General features: G+C 52.7%; 1 protein-coding gene across 8 annotated transcripts; it reads right to left on the reverse strand.

The window, feature by feature from the left end:
* Positions 1–710: 710 nt before the first annotated feature.
* Positions 711–14054, reverse strand: MSANTD2 (Myb/SANT DNA binding domain containing 2). 8 transcript variants are annotated; one of them, XM_082070309.1, is made up of 6 exons: positions 13557–13986; positions 9198–9244; positions 7709–7750; positions 6904–7162; positions 3389–3449; positions 711–2153 (listed from the first exon to the last, which is right to left on the reverse strand). In XM_082070309.1, the coding sequence occupies exons 4-6, from the start codon at positions 6980–6982 to the stop codon at positions 1328–1330; spliced, it is 966 nt and encodes a 321-aa protein (XP_081926435.1). In that variant the 5' UTR covers positions 6983–7162; positions 7709–7750; positions 9198–9244; positions 13557–13986; the 3' UTR covers positions 711–1327. The 8 variants fall into 8 exon arrangements, 6 of the variants coding, with proteins under 6 accessions (XP_081926435.1, XP_081926434.1, XP_081926438.1 ...); XM_082070308.1 differs by having other exon boundaries at positions 7709–7753; XM_082070312.1 differs by lacking the exon at positions 9198–9244 and having other exon boundaries at positions 7709–7753; positions 13557–14054.
* Positions 14055–22388: the final 8334 nt, after the last annotated feature.

Here is a 22388-nt window from a genome sequence, read left to right on the forward strand (position 1 = left end):
ATTAATTACTTAGGGCTATTATTATTTGGGTCATTATTAATGAATTATTTGGTATAATTATTAATTATTAGGGTTATTATGAATTATCTTTTGCTATGATTAATTATTTGGGGTTATGATTAATAATGTGGGGTTGTTACGAATTATTTGGGGTTATTATTATTTGGGGCTACTATTAATTAATGATGATAATGCAGGCAAGGGGGCACAATGGGACACCCCAATGTCACCCCCCAAACCCTCCCCTGCAACCCACATTAAACCTTCCAATAAAAACACCCCAAAAAGGCCAATTTTGCCCGGGGGGTCGCGGATTTTCGGGCGTCCCGGGTGAACCGGCCCCGTCCTCGGCCCAACCCCGGCGGGGATTAAACGCGGAGGAGGAGGAAGAATTAATCCCTGCCCTCAGTTTCCCCTGTAAATCCCGCCCGGATGCGGCTCCGGGGGCATCGACCCCCCCCGGCGTCCCCAATTTTGGGGCAACTTACCCAATTTTAGGGCAACTTACCCAACTTCAGGGCGACATTTCAAGCGCTGGAGCTTCGCTTCAATCTCTTTCCAACCATTTCAGGCGCCTCTGAGCGGTGATAAAGTTAAAATTTTAAATTCAAATAAAAATCGTAAAAAATGTGGAAATCCCCCCCCCCCTAAAATTCAGCCTTTTTAAGGGGGGGAAAGACATTTTCTGCAGCCCCTCCGCGTTCGTTTGATTTTATTAGGACCGACACATTCATCGTATGTCACAACTTCACCGATCGATGAGCTTGGGAATCATCAAAATAGAACCAATGGGAAGCGCCGGCGCGCGAGATAATGGGGTTTTATATAATAACGCGGCTGAAAAAGGCATTAAATGTGTGTGTGTGTGTCCCCCGTGTCCCCTCCCGACCCCCCCGTTGTCACAGCTTGGATTGTTGGACAAAAAATCATAAGAAAAAACACTCGACGGGTGGCAAAACCAAGTTCGAAATTATATACAAGGGTATCGAAGGGCGGCTTTAAAAACAGTCTCCGTGATTTGGGGTCGAACTCGCCCTTTTCTATTGCTTATTAATTCAGATCCGTGAGAACACTGAACGAGATGCGGTAAAAACGAGACGCCGTGGAGTTAAAAACCAACAAAATAAACGGGGTTTTCTGTGTTTCGTATGAAAACGCCACGTGGAATGTACCAACAGTTGCTCCCCGGGGGGGGAATCAGGTGGAAAAACACCCCACGCGCCTCTTTTCCACGCGGAAACGAGGGGTTTTTTGGGGGTGAAAAGTCCGATTTGAATCCGCAAGATGGATAATAACGCAAAATAAAAGGGCGCAAAGCCCCGAATCCTTAGGAATTGTTAAATTTCAAGGGGTACCCGATGGCTTTTTCCAGGCACTCGACCAACGAGCCGGCGGAAAGAAAATCCCTCTCGACCTCCACGAATTTGATGTAGATGGATTTGGGCGAGACGCCGGGCTCCACCAGGCAGTTTTGGGATAAAAAGGCGTTGATCCCCACCCAGTCCTTGCTGAAGGTTTTAGCGCTGGCCTGGAAATGCAAAAACAGGCACTGCTGGAGGGTCCGGCCCTCGGCGATGCCGAGGTAACAATAGACGATCCGCGCCGTTTGCAGCGGCGACGGCATCTCGGCCTCGCCGGGGGTCTCGGCGTCGATTTGGGGCTCGGCGAGCGGCGCGGGGGGTTTATCGGGACACTCCTCGTAGCCGATGGCGTATAACCCGGGGCTTTTGGGGATGCCGCCCGGTAATAAATACTGCACCACGTTCCCCCCGCTGGGTTTGGAGTGGGCGATGGGGATCCAGTCGATCTCCATGTGCAGCTCGAGGCAGCGCGCCTCGCTGATGGTGATCTCCAGGAACTTGTAATAAACGTTCTTCCAGTTCATCTTCTGCACCCGCGTCATGATGACGCGGCCCTCGGGTTTCTCCGAGTTGAAATACTCGCGCAGGCGCTTGCCCAGAGGGACCTGGGAGCTGATCTCGGCGTAGTGGTAGCGGATGTCGTCCTTCCAGCGCGTGTTGTAGCCGATGCCGAAAATGGCCAGTTTGTTGGAGAGGTGGAGGCGGGAGAAATCCGTCCAGCTCTGGAACTGCTCCCACTTGAGCTGCACCGACTCCAGGATCCGCACGATGTTCTGCATCGCGTCGCGTCGCCTGCGGGTGTGAAACGACACAGATGTTTAGGGGAGAAAAGGAGAAAAGCGCCGGTCAAGATCCACATGATGTTCTGCGTCACGTTGCGTTTCCTGTGAATTACGAAACCCCAAACTTTTAAAATAGGAGAAAAGCATAAGTCAGCAAGATTTGCATGAAGTTCTGCATCACGTTGTGATTCCAGCGAATTACAAAACCCCAAAATTTTAAAATAGGAGAAAAGCATCAGTCAACAAATTCTGCGTCGCATCGTTGTGACCCCCAGGAACATCATTTGGTCCTGACTGTTGGGGACATGGTGTCCCAGTCCTTTGTGACACTGAGCACGATCATTTGGTCCTGGGTGGGGGGACACAGTGTCTCAGTCCTTTGTGACCCACAGCACCAGCTTTTGGTCCTGAGTTGGGGACAATGTCCCAGCCCTTTGTGACACCCAGAAACATCCTCCGGTCCCGAGCTGGGGACACGATGTCCCAGCCCTTCAAGACCCCCAGGTGCATTGTTTGCTTTTGAGTGGGGGGGACACAGTGTCCCAGCCTTTTGTGACACCCAGGATTATCCTTTAGTCCTGAATATTGGCGACACGGTGTCCCAGCCCTTTGTGGCCCCCAGGAGCATCATTTGGTTCTGGGTGGGGGGGACACAGTGTCCCAGCCCTTGATAACCCCAAGAAATGTCCTGAGAAGTGGGGACAGGGTGTCCCTGCCCTTCATGACTCCCAGAGCATCATTTGGTCCTGAGTAGGGGGCGGACATGGTCTCCCAGCCCATTGTGACCCCCAGAATCATCCTTTGGTCCTGAGTGGGGGGGGACACTGTGTCCCAGCCCTTCGTGACCCCCAGAAACATCGTCTGGTCCTGAGTTGGGGACACAACGTCCCACCCCATTGTGACCCCTGGGATCATCCTTTGGTCCTGAGTGGGGGCTACACAGTGTCCCAGCCCTTCATGACCCCGAGGAATGTCCTGAGAGGTGGGGACAGGGTGTCCCAGCCCCTCATGACTCCCAGAGCATCATTTGGTCCTGAGTGGGGGGAAGGGGAGACAAAGTGGGGGTGGGCAAAGGTGATGAAGCCAAGAAGAGATGAGAACTGGGAAGATTTTCCGATGCTTTTGAGCTAACCGGAAATCATCGAGCGGATTCAGCTGCACAATAATTTATTATTATAATCAGAATTTGCAAATATCACCCCCAGGGAAACACATTCCAGCAGAAAATACTCAGAAGTGACTTACTGTGTGTCTTCAGACGACTCCTGTTTGATCTTTAATGTTCTTTTTGTGGGGGGCATTTCATCTGAAAGGTAAAATTAATTATTGAAATAACGGCTGAAAAAATAGGAATATATTAATATATTTCTCCCTTCTTCCCCAAACTGCTCAGATCAACGTGTTTTTTATCACAAACGTGGTACCTTGGTCCACTGGACAAAGTTCAATAAAGCCACAGGCAACGAGCAAACCTCCACATTAATTTATTGACTCTTATGACCCCACTGGTTTGGGTTGGAATCCTGCAACATGAGCTGCTTTGGGTTTTATTTAATTTAGCATGTAATTAATTTATTAGGTTGGTGCAAACGTAATTGTGGTTTTTGCATTGTTGGAATGTGGTGTTTGATTTTGGATACATTGTGAAATAAGTGTGATTACATTAGACATCATTTTAATCATTTTAATTAGACATCAACGAGGCGTTTGGTGCAGGAACTGCTAACGAAGGTGGTTCGTTAACTTGCAGCAGTGGGTCAAGACGTTTCATAAAGCAGACGGGAGCCATGAAGATGAGGAGCGGCCGTTGGAAGGTGACAACGACCAGTTGGGAGCAGCATCGACGCTGATCCTCTTCCAACCACACGAGGAGTTGCCCAAGAACTCAACGTTGACCGGAACCCAACGCTGACCACAACTCGATATTGACACGAACTCAACGTTGACCAGAATCCACTGTCGACCCCAACCCAACGCTGACCAGAACCCAACATCAACCCCAACCCAATGCTGACCCCAACCCAATGTCGACCAGAACCCAGCATCGACCAGAACTCAACGTTGACCAGAACCCAGCGTTAACCAGATCTCAATGTCGACCCCAACTCAACGTTGACCATATCTCAATGTCAACCCCAACCCAACGCTGACCCCAACCGAATGCTGACCAGAACCCAATGTGGACCCCAACTCAACGTAGACCAGAACCCAGCATCAACTCCAACCCAATGTTGACCGGGTCTCAATGTCGACCCCAACACAACGTTGATCAGAACCCAAGGTGGACCCCAACCCAATGCAGACCCAAATCCATCATTGACCCCAACTCAACGTTGACTGGAATCCAACATCGACCCCAACCCAATGCTGACCAGAACCCAATGCTGACCAGAGCTCAGCATCAACCCCAACCCAACGCTGACCCCAACCCAATGTAGACCAGAACCCAGCGTCGACCCCAACCCAACGTTGACCCCAACCCCAGCCCCACCAACTGCCAGGCCAACGTGGACACCAACTCAATGTAGACCAGAACCCAGCGTCGACCCCAACCCAACGTTGACCATAACTCAATGTCAACCCCAACCCAGTGGTGACCAGAACTCAATGTCAACCCCAACCCAACGCTGATCCCAACCGAACGCTGACCAGAACCCAACGTGGACCCCAGCCCAACGTAGACCAGAACCCAGCATCGACGCCAACCCAACGTTGACCAGAACCCAATGTTGACCCCAACCCAACGTTGACCAGAACCCAACGTGGACCCCAACCCAACGTTGACCAGAACCCAACGTGGACCCCAACTCAATGTAGACCAGAACCCAGTGTCGGCCCTAACTCAACATTGACCAGAACCCAGCATCGGCCCCAACCTAATGTTGACCAGAACTCAATGTTGACCCCAACCCAACATTAACCAGAACCCAACGTGGACACCAACTCAATGTAGACCAGAACCCAACATCAATCCCAACCCAACGTTGACCAGAACCCAGCGCTGACCAGAACTCAACATTGACCCCAACACAATGGTGACTGTTCTGTGTTCTACGGTTCTTCAGCATTTAAAGTAAACTAGAAAGGTGAAAAAGCTCGAGAAGTGGGGACCAAAAATCAAAAAACCCCATAATTTTGAAGCGTTGTCTTCTCTTCCACACAACAACAGGAACCATTTCTCCATTGGATTGTGACATGCGATGAAAAATGGATTTTATATGACAACCAGCTCCGCGGTTGTACCAAGAAGAACCTCCAAAGTGCTTCCCAAACCAAACAGGCACCAAAGAAAGGTCATGGTCACAACTGACGCTTCCAAAGTTGAACAAATTGCGGAATATTCAGCAGATTCACCTGAGCTCTCACCAACCTAATGATTCTAATGACTTAAAATTCACGGTCTGAAACCGCAATGACTTTTGCGCCAACCTAATAAAAAAGTGGAAGGAGAGACAGGGAATGTGTCGCCTCCTCCTCCTCCGCCACTTCCAGGCCTTCTTTCCTCCTGCTCGGCTCCTAAACACAAATCCTGCTCCTAAAACACTTTGGGAACCACAGTCGTTGACGTCATCACTCTCTAGAACTACCTGAAGGGAAGTTCTAACCAGGTGGGGATTGGTCTCTTCTCCCAGGCAGTCAGCAATAGGACAAGGGGGCATGGGCTTCAACTCTGCCAGGGGAAATTTAGGCTGGATATTAATTTAGGCTGGATATTAGAAAGAAATTCCAGGTTCCAGTATAAGTTGGGAAATGACCTATTAGAGAGCAGCGTAGGGGAAAGGGACCTGGGGGTCCTGGGGACAGCAGGGTGACCATGAGCCAGCACTGGGCCCTGGTGGCCAGGAAGCCAATGGGACCTGGGGTGGGTTAGAAGGGGGTGGTCAGTAGGTCAGAGAGGTTCTCCTGCCCCTCTGCTCTGCCCTGGGGAGACCACACCTGGAATCTTGTGTCCAGCTGTGGCCCCTCAGTTCCAGCAGGACAGGGAACTGCTGCAGAGAGTCCAGCGCAGCCACCAAGATGCTGGAGGGAGTGGAGCATCTCCCGTGTGAGGAAAGGCTGAGGGAGCTGGGGCTCTGGAGCTGGACAAGAGGACACTGAGGGGGGACTCATTCCTGGGGATCAAGATGGAAAGGGGGAGTGTCAGGAGGATGGAGCCAGGCTCTTCTGGTGACAACCAGGGACAGGACAAGGGGCAATGGGTGCAAACTGGAACACAGGAGGTTCCACTGAAAGAGGAGAAGAAACTTGTTGGGGTGAGGGTGGCAGAGCCTGGCCCAGGCTGCCCAGGGGGGTTGTGGAGTCTCCTTCTGTGCAGACATTCCAACCCGCCTGGACACCTTCCTGTGTAACCTCATCTGGGTGTTCCTGCTCCATGGGGGGATTGACCTGGATGAGCTTTCCAGGGCCCTTCCAACCCCTGACATTCTGTGATTCTGTGAAATTCTGTGCAGAGAGTGGTCAGGATTGGAATGGCTGCCCAGGGAGGTGCTGGACTCGCCGGCCCTGGAGGTTTGTAAACTGAGATTGGCCATGGCACTTAGTGCCGTGATCTAGTCAATGGACTGGAGCTGGACCAAGGGTTGGACTGGATTATCTCTGAGGTCTTTTCCAACCCAGTCCAGTCTGCGATTCTGTGATGTGACGAAGCGGGGAATTTATTTCCCTTTTCTCCCCCTTCTTGAGTGTGTTCTGTCCGAAACGTGAAACTTGGCGCTGGGGGAGAGGTTAAAACGAGACGCGCGGAAATGGGAATATCTTACCCAATTCCTGCTCGCCTGTCTGGTAGCAGTGAAGGTCCTGGCTGTGGTTGCCCCAATCCTCCTGCGAATATTCCTCCATGGTGCTGCCGTCCGACTCCAGCTCCTGGTACAAGCCGCTGCTGTTGATGAGGACGGGCTGGCAGGGCTGGGAGTCCCACCCCCCCTGCCCAAAAACCTGCTCCAGCTGCTCGAACGTGTAGCTGCTTTTCCGCTTCCCCACGCCGTGCTCTTTCACCCGGCTGTAGCACCTGCGGAGGGTCTGCGATAATTAGAAAGACGAGCAAATTAATCAAGCGGCGACGTGCCGGAAGAGCATAAATTCACTTGCAGACAGTTACGCGGAGTTGTGGTTTAATTTGCTTTTACTGGGGGGTGTTTGCCCCACGTGATGCTCCCGAATTAAGAAGCATCGTCTGTATCGCTCATTCCCGATTTAGCGTTAACGTCTACGCGCAGCGACAGGTTCACGTTGAACCGGGGCGATCGATTCTCTTAAAAAATAGAAAAGAATAACGATAAAAAAATAAATCCCCGGATTTGCAATGTAACGGAGGGAAAAATATAATCAAAATGAAGATCAAAATCAAAATATAATGCCGAGAGATCAGAGATACCAACCAGCCAAGAAAACGCACACCTGCTCCGAGGAGGGGAAAGCAGAGCCGGTGAAGCGGGGAGGAGAAAGAAAGGGAAAAATAAAAGAGAAAAGGAATTCCCCAAAGCAAAGAGGGTCCAACCTTCCTCACTCCGCTAAGAGGTATAAAATGGACACGCCTAAGCTAGGAAATATATATATATTACTTACATATTTTGCTTTCCTTACTAACTCACTCTGTCTCTTGTGAAGCTGCTGAAATTTAAAAGAGGGCAAATCAATAATGCTCCAAATTCCCCCGATTTCCACATCAAGCATTAAGTATGAAACAATAGGAAGTGGGGCTGGCTAATAAGGGGTTCAAAAAGGCCAAAAAATCCTGCAAAAAGGGGAAGAAATGGGTTTAATTTGGGGGTTTTTTACGGCGTCCCGAGCCGTATCAGCCAACGACTTCAATCCGTGTTTTCCACCCTGATCCCGAGCGACAACTTTATGTGCATCACTCCATAGGGTTTTAATTCCATCGTCACTCTACTTGGGCAAATAACCACGTGCCCCAGTTTTGCTGGATTTTGGGGTTGGGAAAAATGCCAGAAAACATATTTTTTAATATTAAATTGATTAAATTGCTCAGGTTGTGGCTTGAATAGCAAAACTGCTTCAAAGTGGAATTGATTTGGGAATAACCGGTCCTGTCATTGACTTTTAGAGAAGGACCGGAATGGGTTTTCAAGGACATGTAATTGCAAAAAACGCTGGGTTTTCCCCCAAAAAAGAACCTTGACACCTCCAGAAAGCTCAGACCTCCCGAATTTCTCCTCCTAAAGCGCTTTAACAGTGGCAGCGGGAAAGGGATCAATTTCTATCAGTACCCTCACGATATTCAGAGCCCTGGGGGTAAAACCACTGAGCAGCGAGTCGGTTTTATCCCGATGTCACATGAACATTAATTTTGGTTTTTAAAATGACACATAAACACACAATTAAATTCACCTTTTCGCTCTAATTTCTCTTCTTTCAGCTCAAATCTCACCAACCAAATTCCCATTTCACCCCCAGACTCTCCCTAAACATCCACCCAAGTCCAACTTTTGACAAACCTAAATCCCCAAAGCTCAGTTCTTACACCCGCCCCGGTTTCAAAATCAGACCTAACCACACATTTTGAGCCTTTAACTGATTTTAGTCGCTAAATAAACCATTTCCAGCACATTTAACCATAAAAAATAAGTATCAATACTCTTGGGAACACTCGACATCCACAGCCACTCAAGTTATTTTGAGCAAACGGCTCTTCCTACCGATGGGTTTATTAAATATCCCACACTGGGTTGTAGCATAGAAGTAATTAATTACTTCATTCCGGCTGCAAATTGGTTTATTTTACCTCGAAAAGGATTTAGCGTCGAGTCAACGGAGGCTGGTAGAGGAATTAAGGGGAGCAACACGGAAAGGAGGCAAAAAGGAGCAATATTCTGATTTCTCATTATTCTTGTGAGTCAAGAGTCATTGCTTAGATGCTTCCAGAGCTGGTCGCATCTTCTAGCAATAAATAACTGGAAATTTGGGGGGGGGATAATTGAAAATGTGGTGCTTTCAAAGTAGCCGGGGGCTACTTGGTCTTGTTTTTGCTGGAAAAATGAAGATTTCCCACCAAGATTGAAGATTGAGGGTGTTTTGTTGGTTAATCTTTACGCACCTCCTCTATTCCTCCCGGGGTCCAGCTCAACTCCTGCTCCGCGGTTCCTAAAGTGCACATACACAGATTGGTACAGATAGACACAAAACACGGGGAGATTTAGGGCAAGATATTCAAGAGCGAGACGAGATGGGGCAAAAATCAACCAAAATCAACCAAAACCAACCAAAACCAAAGGTTTTCGGAGGCCGGAGCGGTTGTAGATGGGAACCAAAGGTCTCTTGATACAACCACTTGAAGAAACCAAGTCGGAAGACGCAGGTAAAGGCCGTCAAGGCAGATAAGCAAATATTCTTAAGTTAATTACTGATAGAACCTAACAACAAAAAATACAGCGGATTTTCCACCGCTGCCCATTTCTAAATCGCAATTAAACGTATTTTATAAAAAATAAGCCCATCCTGGGGCCCGAGGTCTCAAAGCATCAAGAAAAAATGACTACGAGTGAAACACCAAAGTTGGTTCCAACTCCAATTTCCATTAGGTCAAGGGTTGGAAACCGATCAAATTGTGGGTGAAATCCAATCCCTGGTGTAGTTTTTAATCCCTTCCGTGTGGGTTTTTGTGCCCATGTTCCCTCCGAGTGTTTAATTTGTCTTTAAAGTGTTTCTGTTGTAAAGGCTCCAGTAGAGAGGGGATGAGTTTGGGACCCGCCATCCTGGTTAAATCCTTCCTTGCGAACACATTTAGGAAACAAGAGGATGAAAAGCACGCACGCTTTAGTAAGTGAATATTTAAGGCGCCGTAGGGATGGTTGGAATATACGACTAAAGGCGTGAGGATTGAGGATGCGACGGGATGAGCATCGGGAGCACGAAACCGCTTTTCCGGGAACTAAAAAGGGAAAAAATCGCGACATTTCAACCCCAAATCAAACTCCAGCAACCACGGAGCCTCTTTCCCAGGGAAGAAACAGGGAAAAGCTGCTGGAATAATTAAGGGTGAATCCCGAAATTTGAAATAGATGCTTCCAGAGCCGCTCGTGTGCGGAAAAGCGCCCGCGGATGGGAAGAGACGATGAAAACCTGTTCCAATTAGGAGGGGACGTTTCTACGCGATACGACCTGCAAACATTCCGCCTTCGGAGCCGGTTTTTGCCTTTCTGGCTCGTTTCTAACTCGCTCGTCAAGATTTGGCGGAGTCCCGGGAAGGCGGAAACCCCGTATCGAGTCCTTATCTCAAAACGTGGTTATAAAGTCGAACCCGACCCGTTTTAAGTGCGATTTACATCAGCAAATCCACCCTCGACGGGCATTAAATCTAAGTATCCTATAAAAGCAGGGAAATCAGGATGTTCGATGGGTACGTGATGTGTGGTTTCTTTCCAACGTGACCGGTTTGGGGGCAAAGTTGCACTCAAGTCGTCCTCAAAACCCTCGGTCTGGCCCCAAACCAGCCACGACTCCATCTAAAAGCATCATCTGAACCCCAAAAAGCCATTTCTGGGCTGCTTTAACACATGAATTTCTCCTCACAACCTGCAGAGCGCCCCCGAAACATTAATAGTTGTAGAACCCGCGGCCAAACTCGCACCGTGACCTGAAACCACCGGATGAAGATGAACCTCAAGTAATTTCTCCATCATGCATCAAACTTCCACAGAAGAAGAGATTTAAGTGAGGAAAAGACATCGTAAGAAACTAAAACAGGCGGAGGAAGAGGAGTTGATTTGCTTTTGACCATCTGCTTTCAGGGATGAAGGCTGTTCTCATTAACAGCGTGAGTCTCTCGCTTAATCCCGAGCATCTTCAATACCACAGAATCCCTTATTTCACCTATTTTTGGAATATACACCTGGAAAATCCCAGCCCGGTTGGGATTTATCGGCATTTTAAGTGGCTGCACAAGCAACCCGGTCATGAAAAGGGAAAATGAAAACCACAGAACGCTTGGAATCATTCATTTGCCGTCCAAGCTTCGTTCAGGTTTATAAACTGAAACCCCGCGGCGATTCCCGCCCCATCCAAATAAAAAGGAAAAGCAGACGCGCCGGGCGGTTGTTCCCAACCCGGACACCGGACCCAGCTCTGTCCTCTTCCCCCAAAATGATTCAACTGGGAAAAAAATCCCTATTTAAAAAGAGGAGATGAAGGGCTGGGACACCGTGTCCCCAACTCAGGACCAGAGGATGTTTCTGGGTGTCATGAAGGGCTGGGACACCAAGTCCCCAACGCTCAGGACCAAATGATGCTCTGGGAGTCATGAGGGGCTGGGACACCCTGTCCCCACCTCTCAGGACATTTCTTGGGCTCATCAAGGGCTGGGACACCGTGCCGCCAACACTAAGGACCAAAGGATAATCCTGGGTGTCACAAAAGGCTGGGACACTGTGTCCCCACCACTCAAAACCAAATGATGCTCCTGGGGGTTTTGAAGGGCTGGGACACCGTGTCCCCAACTCAGGACCAGAGGATGTTTCTGGGGTCACAAATTGCTGGGACACCATGTCCCCCCATCTCAGGACCAAAATATGATTCTGGGTGTCACAAAAGGCTGGGACACTGTGTTCCCCCCCCAACTCAGGACCAAATGATGCTCCTGGGGGTCACAAAGGGCTGGGACACTGTGTTCCCCCCCCAACTCAGGACCAAAGGATGATCCTGGGGGTCACAATGGGCTGGGATGTTGTATCCCCAACTCAGGACCAGACGATGTTTCTGGGGGTCACGAAGGGCTGGGACACCGTGTCCCCGACTCTCAGGACCAAATGATGCTCTGGGAGTCATGAGGGGCTGGGACACTCTGTCCCGACCTCTCAGGACATTTCTTGGGGTCATCAAGGGCTGGGACACCATGTCCCCCCCACCCAGAACCATATGATGCTCCTGGGTGTCACAAAGGGCTGGGACACCATGTCCCCAACACTCAGGACCAAATAATGTCCCTGGGGATCACAACGGGCTGGGACACTGTGTCCCCAGCTCTCAGGACCAAATGATGCTGCTAGGGGTCACGAGGGGCTGGGACATTGGGTGGCCCCCAACTCAGGACCAAATGATGCTCCTGGGGCTCACAAAGGGCTGGGACACCATGTCACCAACTCAGGATCAAAAGCTGGTGCTGTGGGTCACAAAGGGCTGAGACACTGTGTCCCCCTCACCCATGACCAAATGATCATGTTCAGTGTCACAAAGGGCTGGGACACCATGTCCCCAACTCTCAGGACCAAATGATGCTCCTGGGGCTCACAAAGGTCTGGGACACAGTGTCCTGCCCAACTCATGACCAAATAACATTCCTCGGGGTCATGAAGGGCTGGGACACCGTGTCCCCCCTCTCAGGACCAAAGGATTGATTCTGGGGGTCACAACGGGCTGGGAGACCGTGTCCCCCCACTCAGGACCAAAGGATGCTCTGGGAGTCATGAAGGGCAGGGACACCCTGTCCCCACTTCTCAGGACATTTCTTGGGGTTATCAACGGCTGGGACACCGTGCCGCCCCCACCCAGAACCAAATGATGCTCCTGGGGACCACAAAGGGCTGGGACACCATGTCACCAACATTCAGGACCAAAGGATAATCCTGGGTGTCACAAAAGGCTGGGACACTGTGTCCCCCCAACTCAAAACCAAACGATGCACCTGGGGGTCTTGAAGGGCTGGGACATCGTGTCCCCAACTCAAGACCAAATGATGCTCTGGGGGTCACGAGGGGCTGGGTCATTGTGTCGCCCCCACCCAGGACCAAATGATGCTCCTGGGGGTCACAACAGGCTGGGATGCTGTGTCCCCAAATCAGGACCAAATAATGCTCTGGGGGTCACAAAGAGCTGGGACACCATGCCCTCCTGACTCAGAACCAGAGGATAAGGGTCACAAAGAGCTGGGACACTCTGTCCCCACCACTCGGGACCAAACGATGCTCTAGGGGTCATGAGGGGCTGAGACACCGTGTCCCCTGCACACAGGACCAAATGATGCTCCTGGGGGTCATGAAATGCTGGAACATTGTCCCCAGCACTCAGGACCAAATCATGTTTCTGGGTGTCACAAAAGGCTGGAACACTCTGTCTCCCCCACTCAAAACCAAATGATGCTCCTGGGGGTGACAAAGGGCTGGGACACCATGTCCCCCCCACCCAGGACCAAATGATGCTCCTGGGGGTCACAAAGGGCTGGGACACCATGTCCCCAAACTCAGGATCAGAAGATGCCGCCCCAGCCCCCCCCAGGCCAGGAGAACCGAGCAGCCGAACCCAAAAGTCTCAGCACCCAAAACGCTGAATCCCCAGCACCCAAGAGCTGCCCGGTGGGTGCTGCGGGGACCCGGGACCCCCGGGGCGCCCCGAACCCGGGGGCTGAGCCCAGCGGACACCCCCCCTCCCCGGGGACCCGCCGCCGCCCCCCTCCCCGCGGTACCTTGATGCGCTCCCGGCACTGCGAGGGGGTTCGCTCGTAGCCCAGCTCGGCCAGGGCCCGGGACACCCGCTCGTACATGGCGGGCCCGGGGGCTTTGCTGCCGAACACGGTCCCGGCTCCTTCCAGCTGCTGGTACCGCGCCTCCACCAGCCGCTCGTTGCCCCACACCGCGATCAGCGCGTTGGTCTCCGCCGGAGTCCACGACATGCCCCGGCAAGCGGCGGCGGCGGCGGCCGCGGCGGCACCGCCCGGGGAGAACGACACGGAGGGGGAGGCCCCGCCGCGGCCCCCGGCCCCCAGCCCGGCCCCTCCGGCCGCCGGCCCCGGGCCCAGCGGGGACGCGCCGCTGGGGGTGGAGGGGTCGGACAGGCTGGGGTTGCCGTCGCTCAGCGCTCCCGGCGAGCCCGGCGACAGCACCTCCATCTTGGGGATCTTGAGCGGCGGCTCAGGCGCCGGGAGCTGCGAGGAGCCGCAGGACGCCGCCATATTGGAGCTGCCGGAGCGAGCGGGCGGAAGTGACGAGACGCCCCCCCTCCTCAGGGCGGGAGGGATTTCCGGCAGCCCCCGGGCGGGGGGAGATGCGGTGGGACCGAGGGGGCGCGGTCAAGGAGGGGGCGTGGTTTGCTTTTGAAGGGGGCGTGGTCATGGGTGCAGGGGGGGCGTGGCACGCCGCAGAGGGCGTGGTCATGTGAGGGGTGGGAGAGCCAAGGGGGCGTGGTCGCGTGGAAAGGGGGTGTGGTCAATATATGGGCGGTGCTTGGGGAAGGGGCGTGGCCAAAGCGACGGGGGGCGGGATTTGGCGCTTAGGGTGAGGCAGTGGGCGTGGCTAATGGAGTGGGCGTGGCTCACGGACCCCCAAAACCCAGGGCCGAGCACCCCCAAATATCGGGGCTGAGCCCCCCAAACCCTGGGGCTGAGCATCCCAGACATCGGGGCTGAGCCCCCCAAACGTCGGGGCTGAGCCTGCCAAATATCGGGGCTGAACCCCCCAAACTCCGGGGCTGAGCACCCCAAAGACCGGGGAGGAGCCCCCCCAAATATCGGGGCGAAGTCCCCCCAAATATCGTGGCTGAGTGCCCCAAACATCAGGGAGGTGTTCCCCCAAATACGGGGCCTGAGCCCCCTCAAACTCCGGGCCTGTTTCCCCCCCAAATATCAGGGTTGAGCCCCCCTATCTCGGGCCTGAGCACCCCAAATATCGGGGCTGAGACCACCCAAACCCTGGGACTGAGCCCCCTAAACCTCAGGCCTGATTGCCCCAGGTATCAGGTCTGAGCCCCCTCAAACATCGGGGCTGTGCCCCCAAAACATCGGGGCTGAGCCCCCACAAACCCTGGGGCTTAGCCCCCCCAAACCTCAGGGCTGATCACCCCAAACATCGGGGCTGAGCCCCCACAAACCCTGGGGCTTAGCCCCCCCAAACCTCAGGGCTGATCACCCCAAACATCGGGGCTGAGCCCGCCAAATACCAGGTCTGAGCCCCCCCATACACTAAGCCCGACCCCCCCTTTTCGGGGTGCCCCTTTCCCGCTGCCCCCTCCGGTGTCACCGGTGTCACCCGTGTCCCCACGTGTGCACCGAACCCGCCACCCCCGAGCTCCTAATTAACGGGACTGGGACCAGAGGTGGCCCTTGATTGATGAGCTCGGGGCGGGGGGGGCAACTAATTAAGGGGAGGGGGCGGCGGGGGGGCCCAGCCCCCCCCCAGCTGCGCCCCAGCTCTTCGTTAGGCCGAGCCTAACAAGCGGCGGGACTTAATCCGGCTGGACCCCCCCCAAAAATACCCCCCCCCCACCCAAGCGGGACGGTTTTGGGGTCCCCCCCTGATTGGAATCACCCACCTGGGCTTGTTAATTAAACGCTTTAATTAGGGCTGTGTTGGTTAAACAAGTTGGGGGGGGAGCAATCAGGGGGTGTAATTATCCCTGGCTAATTACGGGATTAGGGGCTGGCGGTGGCGCGAGGCGGCGGGGACGACATTGACGGGGGGCGCGGGGACATCGGGCTCTTTGTCACCGGCTGCCTGTCCGCAGGGGGGTGTCCCCAATGCCACCTCTGCAGTGTGTCCCCAAAGGGCTGTCCCCAAGGGAGTGTCCCCAAGGGATTGTCCCCAGTGCCACCCCTGTGACATGTCCCCAAAGGGGTGTCCCCGCTGCTGGAGTATTCCCAAGGGGGTGTCCCCAATGCCACCCCTGTGACATGTCCCCAAAGGGGGACCTGCTGCCATCATGTTCCCATAGGGATGTCCCCAATGCCTGCTCTGTGACATGTCCCCAAAAGGGTGTACCTCCTGCCACCGTGTCCCCAAAGGGGTGTCCCCAATGCCAGATATGCAGTGTGTCCCCAAAGGATGTCCCCACTGTCACCCCTGTGACATGTCCCCGAAGGGATGTCCCTGCTGCCACCATGTCCCCAGTGCCACCTCTGTAGTGTGTCCCAAATGGGGTGTCCCTGCTGCCAGCCCTGTGACATGTCCCCAAATGGATATACCCGCTGCCACCATGTTCCGATAGGGATATCTCCAATGCCAGCTCTGTGACATGTCCCCAAAGGGGTATACACGCTGCCACCATGTCCCCAAAGGGATGTCCCCAATGCCAGATCTGCAGTGTGTCCCCAATGGAGTGTCCCTGCTGCCACCCCTGTAGCGTGTCCCCAAAGGGATATACCCGCTGTCACTATGTCCCCATAGGATGCCCCCAATGCCAGCTCTGCAGTGTGTCCCCTGTGACATGTCCCCAAAGGGATATAGCCGCTGCCACCGTGTCCCCAAAGGGATGTCCCCGCCACTACTGTGTCCCCAAAGGGATGTCCCCGCCGCTACGGTGTCCCCAAAGGGATGTCCCCGCCGCTGGAGTGTACCCAAAGCGGTGTCCTCACTGCCATTGTCCCCAAAGCCAGCCACGTGTCCCCACGGCTCGTCACCCATGTCCCCAAGCCCTGGGGGGGCCACCAGCCCCTTCCCCCTTCTCCCCGCTCCCCCCGGACGGCAACGCCCCCACCCAGGACCTAATCAAGCCCCAATTAAGGGGGCTCGCGGAAGGCGGGGAGGGATGCAAATGAGGTGAGCGGTTAATTAGGGATTGAAAAATTCATTATTCCTGCAGAGCAGCTGATTGCGATGCAGCCCCGCGTCCCCATTAGGGCCATTTGCTCGTGACACGGTGACGGGGGGGCCGTGGGTGCTCCCGCAAAGTGACAAAGGCTTCCGAGAGGCATTGGCGTGGCGAGTTGTGTCCGTTCTCAGCCTCCCAATGAGCTCTGGCCTTGCTGGGGGGACCATCTGCGCAACGAGTTGTGTCTGTTCTCAGTCCGGACTCATCTGCGCAACGAGTTGTGTCTGTTCTCAGTCTAGATTCATCTGTGCAACGAGTTGTGTCTGTTCTCAGTCCGGACTCATCTCTGCAACGAGTTGTGTCTATTTTCAGTCTAGATTCATCTGCGCAACGAGTTGTGTCTGTTCTCAGTCCAGACTCATCTGTGCAACGAGTTGTGGCCGTTCTCAGCCTCCCCATCGCTTCATCACTGAGCTGCGGCTTTTCTGGGGGGTTTTATCTGTGTGATGAGTTGTGTCTGTTCTCAGCTGTGATCATGCCGGTCATTGAATGGTGTCTGTTCTCAGCCGGGCTCATCCATGTGACAAACTGTGGCCGTTCTCAGCCAGGATCACCCGTGTAACGAGTTGTGCCCGTTCTCAGCTGGTATCACCCTGGGCATTGAATTGTTTCCATTCTCAGCCACACATGCAATGAGCTGTGTCTGTTCTCAGCCAGGATCACCCATGCAACGAGTTATGGCCGTTCTCAACCTCCCCATCACTTCATCACTGAGATGTGGCCTTTCTGGGCTGTTTATCTGTGTAATGAGTTGTGTCTGTTCTCAGCTGCAACCACGCTGGACACTGAATTGTTTCCATTCTCAGCCACCCATGCAATGAGTTGTGCCCGTTCTCAGCCGTGGATCACCTATACAATGAGTTCTGTCTGTTCTCAGCCGGGCTCATCCATGTGATGAGTTGTGTCTGTTCTCAGCCGCGATCACCCCGGTCATTGAATGGTGTCTGTTCTCAGCCAGGACTCATCCACGTAACAAACTGTGGGTGTTCTCAGCTGGGATCACCCATGCAATGAGTTCTGTCTGTTCTCAGCCGGGATCACCCATGCAAAGAGTTGTGACCGTTCTCAGCCTCCCCATTGCTTCATCACTGAGATGTGGCCTTTCTGGGCGGTTTATCTGTGTAACAAGTTGTGCCCATTCTCAGCTGGTATCACCCTGGGCATTGAATTGTTCCATTCTCAGCCACCCATGCAACGAGTTGTATTTGTTCTCAGCCATGGAAAACCCGTGCAATGAGTTGTGTCTGTTCTCAGCCTTCCCATCACTTCATCGCTGAGATGTGGCCTTTCTGGACGGTTTATCTGTGTAATGAGTTGTGCCCATTCTCAGCTGGGATCACCCTGGGCATTGAATTGTTTCCATTCTCAGCCACCCATGCAATGAGTTCTGTCTGTTCTCAGCCGGGCTTTTCCATGCAACGAGTTGTGGCCGTTCTCAGCCTCCCCATCGCTTCATCACTGAGCTGTGGCCTTTCTGGGCGGTTTATCTGTGCGATGAGTTGTGTCTGTTCTCTGCTGCGAACACCCTGGGCATTGAATGGTGTCTGTTCTCAGCCGGGCTCATCCACGTAACAAACTGTGGCCGTTCTCAGCCGGGATCACCCGTGTAACGAGTTGTGCGCGTTCTCAGCCGGGATCACTCTGGGCATTGACTTGTGGCTGTTCTCAGCCACCCATGCAATGAGTTGTGTCTGTCCTCAGCTCCCCAAGGACGCACGGACGGCAGGACAAACAGCTCGGTGCAGTTTTGGGGAAACACTCCCCAACGCTCCCCCCCTCCCACCTTGCTTGGGCCAACCTCCCGATCCAATCAAGATAATTAATAATTACCCCAAAAGCTAGGCGGCTGAATCAGTCAGTATAGCCGAGTGTTTACCGCAATTTACCGAGCTGTTCATAATTAACCTCCCGTCTCCAAAACCCGCTGCCAAGAAGAAGTATCAAGTTATTAACAGCCACGGCGGCTAATTAAAACCAAATATCTAATTATCCCAAGATGTGACCATGAGCGGGAAACAGCGGTGATGGATGAAAAGATGCTCCGAGTGCTCCGAGGATGCAGGATGCCCCCGGTACCCAGCAGCATCCTCCCAGTCCCAGCTGCATAGAAAGGGGGGGACACAGGCGGGTGAATTCGGCGGGGGGACATCGTCCCGCCCCTGCCTTTGTCTCCCTTTCAAAGCCAATATCCCGGCCCCAGATGGGTTAATACATAATGCAGACAAGCAAGTAATTGCTTTGCCTTTGTCAGGCGTCAGCGCCGGGTCCCCGGCCCTCTGATCCCCCATTAGCTGCCATGCAAACAAGCCTTCCACCCAATTAAGCCCAGCTTTGATAGACCCTTTCCCAATGATGCGCTGGGCCCAAACTAGAGATTCGCACATGAGCCACTACCTGTTAAACCCGGATTCGGGTTCCTCCGGGGCCGAGCATCCCTGGCCTCTCGGCGGGACGCAGCTGCCGAGCTCTGCCCGGCTTCCCCCGGCCCCGGGCTGATAAATGAGCTGCACAAACTCGCGATTAAAGAGCTAAAAATGGGATGTTAATATACCCCGAGTCGCCTGGCTTGAGAACACATGGGTTTCCCGAAGCCGGCGGTAATGAGGCGGGTTGGGACACCCTGCGATGGAACCTCGGGCCCCCCCGGGGCTCCTGCAGCTGCCAGGCGGGGGGACGGACAGACTGACACCCGGCCCGCCCGGCACCCCCGGGTCACCCCCTAAAGAGTCGCAATCTGCTCAGCTCGAGCGTCTCATGTTGTCCCCTAAAGCATCTGAGTGTCATCACTAAAGTGTCCCGGTGAAATCCCCTAAAGCATCCCAGTTTGTGTCCCTGCAGCATCCCAGTATCATCCCCTAAAGCACCCCAGTATCACCCCATGAAGCATCCCAGTATCATCCCTAAAGCATCCCAGTATCACCCCATGAAGCACCTCAGAATAATCCCCTAAAGCATCCCAGTGTCATTCCCTAAACAACCCAGTATGCTCCCTTAAAGCATCCCAGTATCATCCCCCACAACATCCCAGTATCACCCCTTAAAGCATCCTCGTATTATCCCCTAAAGCATCCCAGTTTGTGTGCCTGTAGCATCCCAGTATCATCCTTTGAAGCAACCTAGTATCATCCCATAAAACATCCCAGAATAATCCCCTAAAGCATCCCAGTATCATACCCTAAAGATTCCAGTATGCTCCACAAAAACATCCCAGTATAATCCCCTAAAGCATCTTGGCCTTTCTTAAATCTTCCCTATATCACCCCTAAATAATTCCAGTATCACCAGCAAAGCTTTGCAGTATCATCCCCTAAAGCTTCCCAGTATCATCCCATGAGGAATCCCAGTATCACCCTCTAAATCTTCCCAGTATCATTCCTTAAAGCATCCCAGTTTGTGTTCCTTCAGCATCTCACTATAATCCCTTGAAGCATCCCAGAATAATCCCCTAAAGCATCCCAGTGTCATACCCTGAAGATCCCAGTATGCACAAAAACATCCCAGTATCACCCCCTAAAGCTTCTCAGTATCATCCCCTAAAGCATTCCAATGTCACCCCATAAAGCTTCCAGGTGTCACCCCCTAAAGCTTCCCAGTGTCATACCCTGAAGATCCCAGTATACTCCACAAAAACCTGCCAGTATAACACCCTAAAGCTTCCCAGTATCACTCAATAAAGCTTCCCAGTATCATCCCCACAACATCCCAGGACCACCCTCTAAAGCATCTCAGCCTTTCCTTAAATCTTCCCAGTATCACCCCCTAAAGCATCCCAGTGTCATACCCTAAAGATCCCAGTATGCTCCACAAAAACAGCCCAGTATCACATCCTAAAACTTCCCATAGAGCATCGCAGTATCATCCCCTAAAGCGTCCCAGTATCACGCCATGAAACATTCCACTATCACCCCCTAAAGCTTCCCAGTATCATCCCCCACAACATCCCAGTATCATCCCATAAAACATCTCAGCCTTTCCTTAAATCTTCCCGCTATCACCTCATAAGCATTCCAGTATCACCCCGTATAGCTTCCCAGTATCATCCCCTAAAGCTTCCCATTATCATCCCATGAAGAATCCCAGTATCACCCTCTAAAGCTTCCCAGTATCATTCCCTAAAGCATCCCAGTTTGTGTTCCTGCAGCATCTCACTATCATCCCTTGAAGCATCCCAGAATAATCCCCTAAAGAATCCCATTGTCATACCCTGAAGATCCCAGTATGCACAAAAACATCCCAGTATCACCCCCTAAAGCTTCCCAGTATCATTCCCTAAAGCATCCCAGTGTCATACCCTAAAGCATCTCAGCCTTTCCTTAAATCTTTCCAGTATCACCCCCTAAAGCATCCCAGTGTCATACCCTGAAGATCCCAGTATGCTCCACAAAAACATCCCAGTATCACTCCCTAAAGCTTCTCAGTATCATCCCCTAAAGCTTCCCGGTATCACTCCATAAAGCTTCCCAGTATCATCCCCACAACATCCCAGTACCACCCTCTAAAGCATCTCAGCCTTTCCTTAAATCTTCCCAGTATCACCCCCTAAAGCATTCCAGTGTCATACCCTAAAGATCCCAGTATGCTCCACAAAAACATACCAGTAACACCCCCTAAAGCTTCCCAGTATCACCCCCTAAAGATTCCAGTATGCTCCACAAAAACATCCCAGTATAACCCCATAAAGCATCTCAGCCTTTCCTTAAATCTTCCCACTATCACCTCATAAGCATTCCAGTATCACCCCGTGTAGCTTCCCAGTATCATCCCCTAAAGCTTCCCAGTATCACCCCATAAAACATCCCAGTGTCACACCCTAAAGCTTCCCAGTATCACCGCATGAAACGTCCCAGTATCACCCCATAAAGCATCCCATTATCACCCCATGAAACGTCCCAGTATCTCCCCATGAAACATCCCAGTATCATCTCCTAAAGTTTCCCAGTGTCACACCCTAAAGATCCCAGTATGCTCCACATAAACATCCCAGTATCACCCCATGATGCATCCCAGTATCACCCCCCTTTTCCCCTCCTCCCCCCTCCACAACCTCTATAAATATTCAAAAAGCCGCATTTTCTGGCAAACCGGGGGCTCCCGGGGGGTATGTTAATAGTAACGGGGCTGGAGGGATTTAACCCCCCCGGCACCAGCACTGGGGGGGGGTCCCGGCCGCTCATTTGCCCAAACAAATATCTCGTCGCTCGTCATTACCGCCAGCTCCTTTGTGCCTCAGTTTCCCCACCCAGCGATGCCGCAGAATAAGGAGGTGATGAGAATAAGGAGGAATAATTGGAATAATTAGAATAATGAAGTAGAGTGGAAGCCCCCCCCTCCCCACCCCAAAATTTCGGGGGGTGTTTTTTGGGCAAAGCCTGCGCAAACAGTCGTTAATCGCTGAATAAAAGGGCAATTAAATGCCCCGGCAGCGGTAATAAATCTGCGGACAAGGAGGCGATGCCCCCGCGCGCGTTGTTTGCGCAGCTGATTAACGGGGATGAATTTCGGGGCGGGGGGGGCATTATCCGTCGGGATGAGGCGGCTCCTTTGTCTCCTTTCCCCATCCCAAAGCATCTCAGAGGAGATATTGGTGCCGGATATTCCGGCATCACCTCCACTTCCCTCCCTTGAGGATTCTTCAGATAATAGTTGGATAAACCTGTTATTCGATGGATAATTTATTTCTCTCTTTATTTCTTTTCTTTTTTAATCCTGCTGGGGA

The sequence above is a fragment of the Streptopelia decaocto genome (assembly GCF_964273445.1).
Source record: "Streptopelia decaocto genome assembly, chromosome: 21".
NCBI lineage: Eukaryota > Metazoa > Chordata > Aves > Columbiformes > Columbidae > Streptopelia > Streptopelia decaocto.

Excerpts from the sequence above, each read along its gene's own strand:
- MSANTD2 (XM_082070312.1), bottom strand. The coding sequence starts at position 14,042 with ATGGCGGCGTCCTGCGGCTCCTCGCAGCTCCCGGCGCCTGAGCCGCCG. Across the intron at positions 7,754-13,556 it reads AGTGCCGGGAGCGCATCAAG|CAGCTTCACAAGAGACAGAG; the intron begins GTACCGCGGGGA and ends TTTAAATTTCAG. Across the intron at positions 3,450-6,903 it reads GACAGGCGAGCAGGAATTGG|ATGAAATGCCCCCCACAAAA; the intron begins GTAAGATATTCC and ends TTTACCTTTCAG.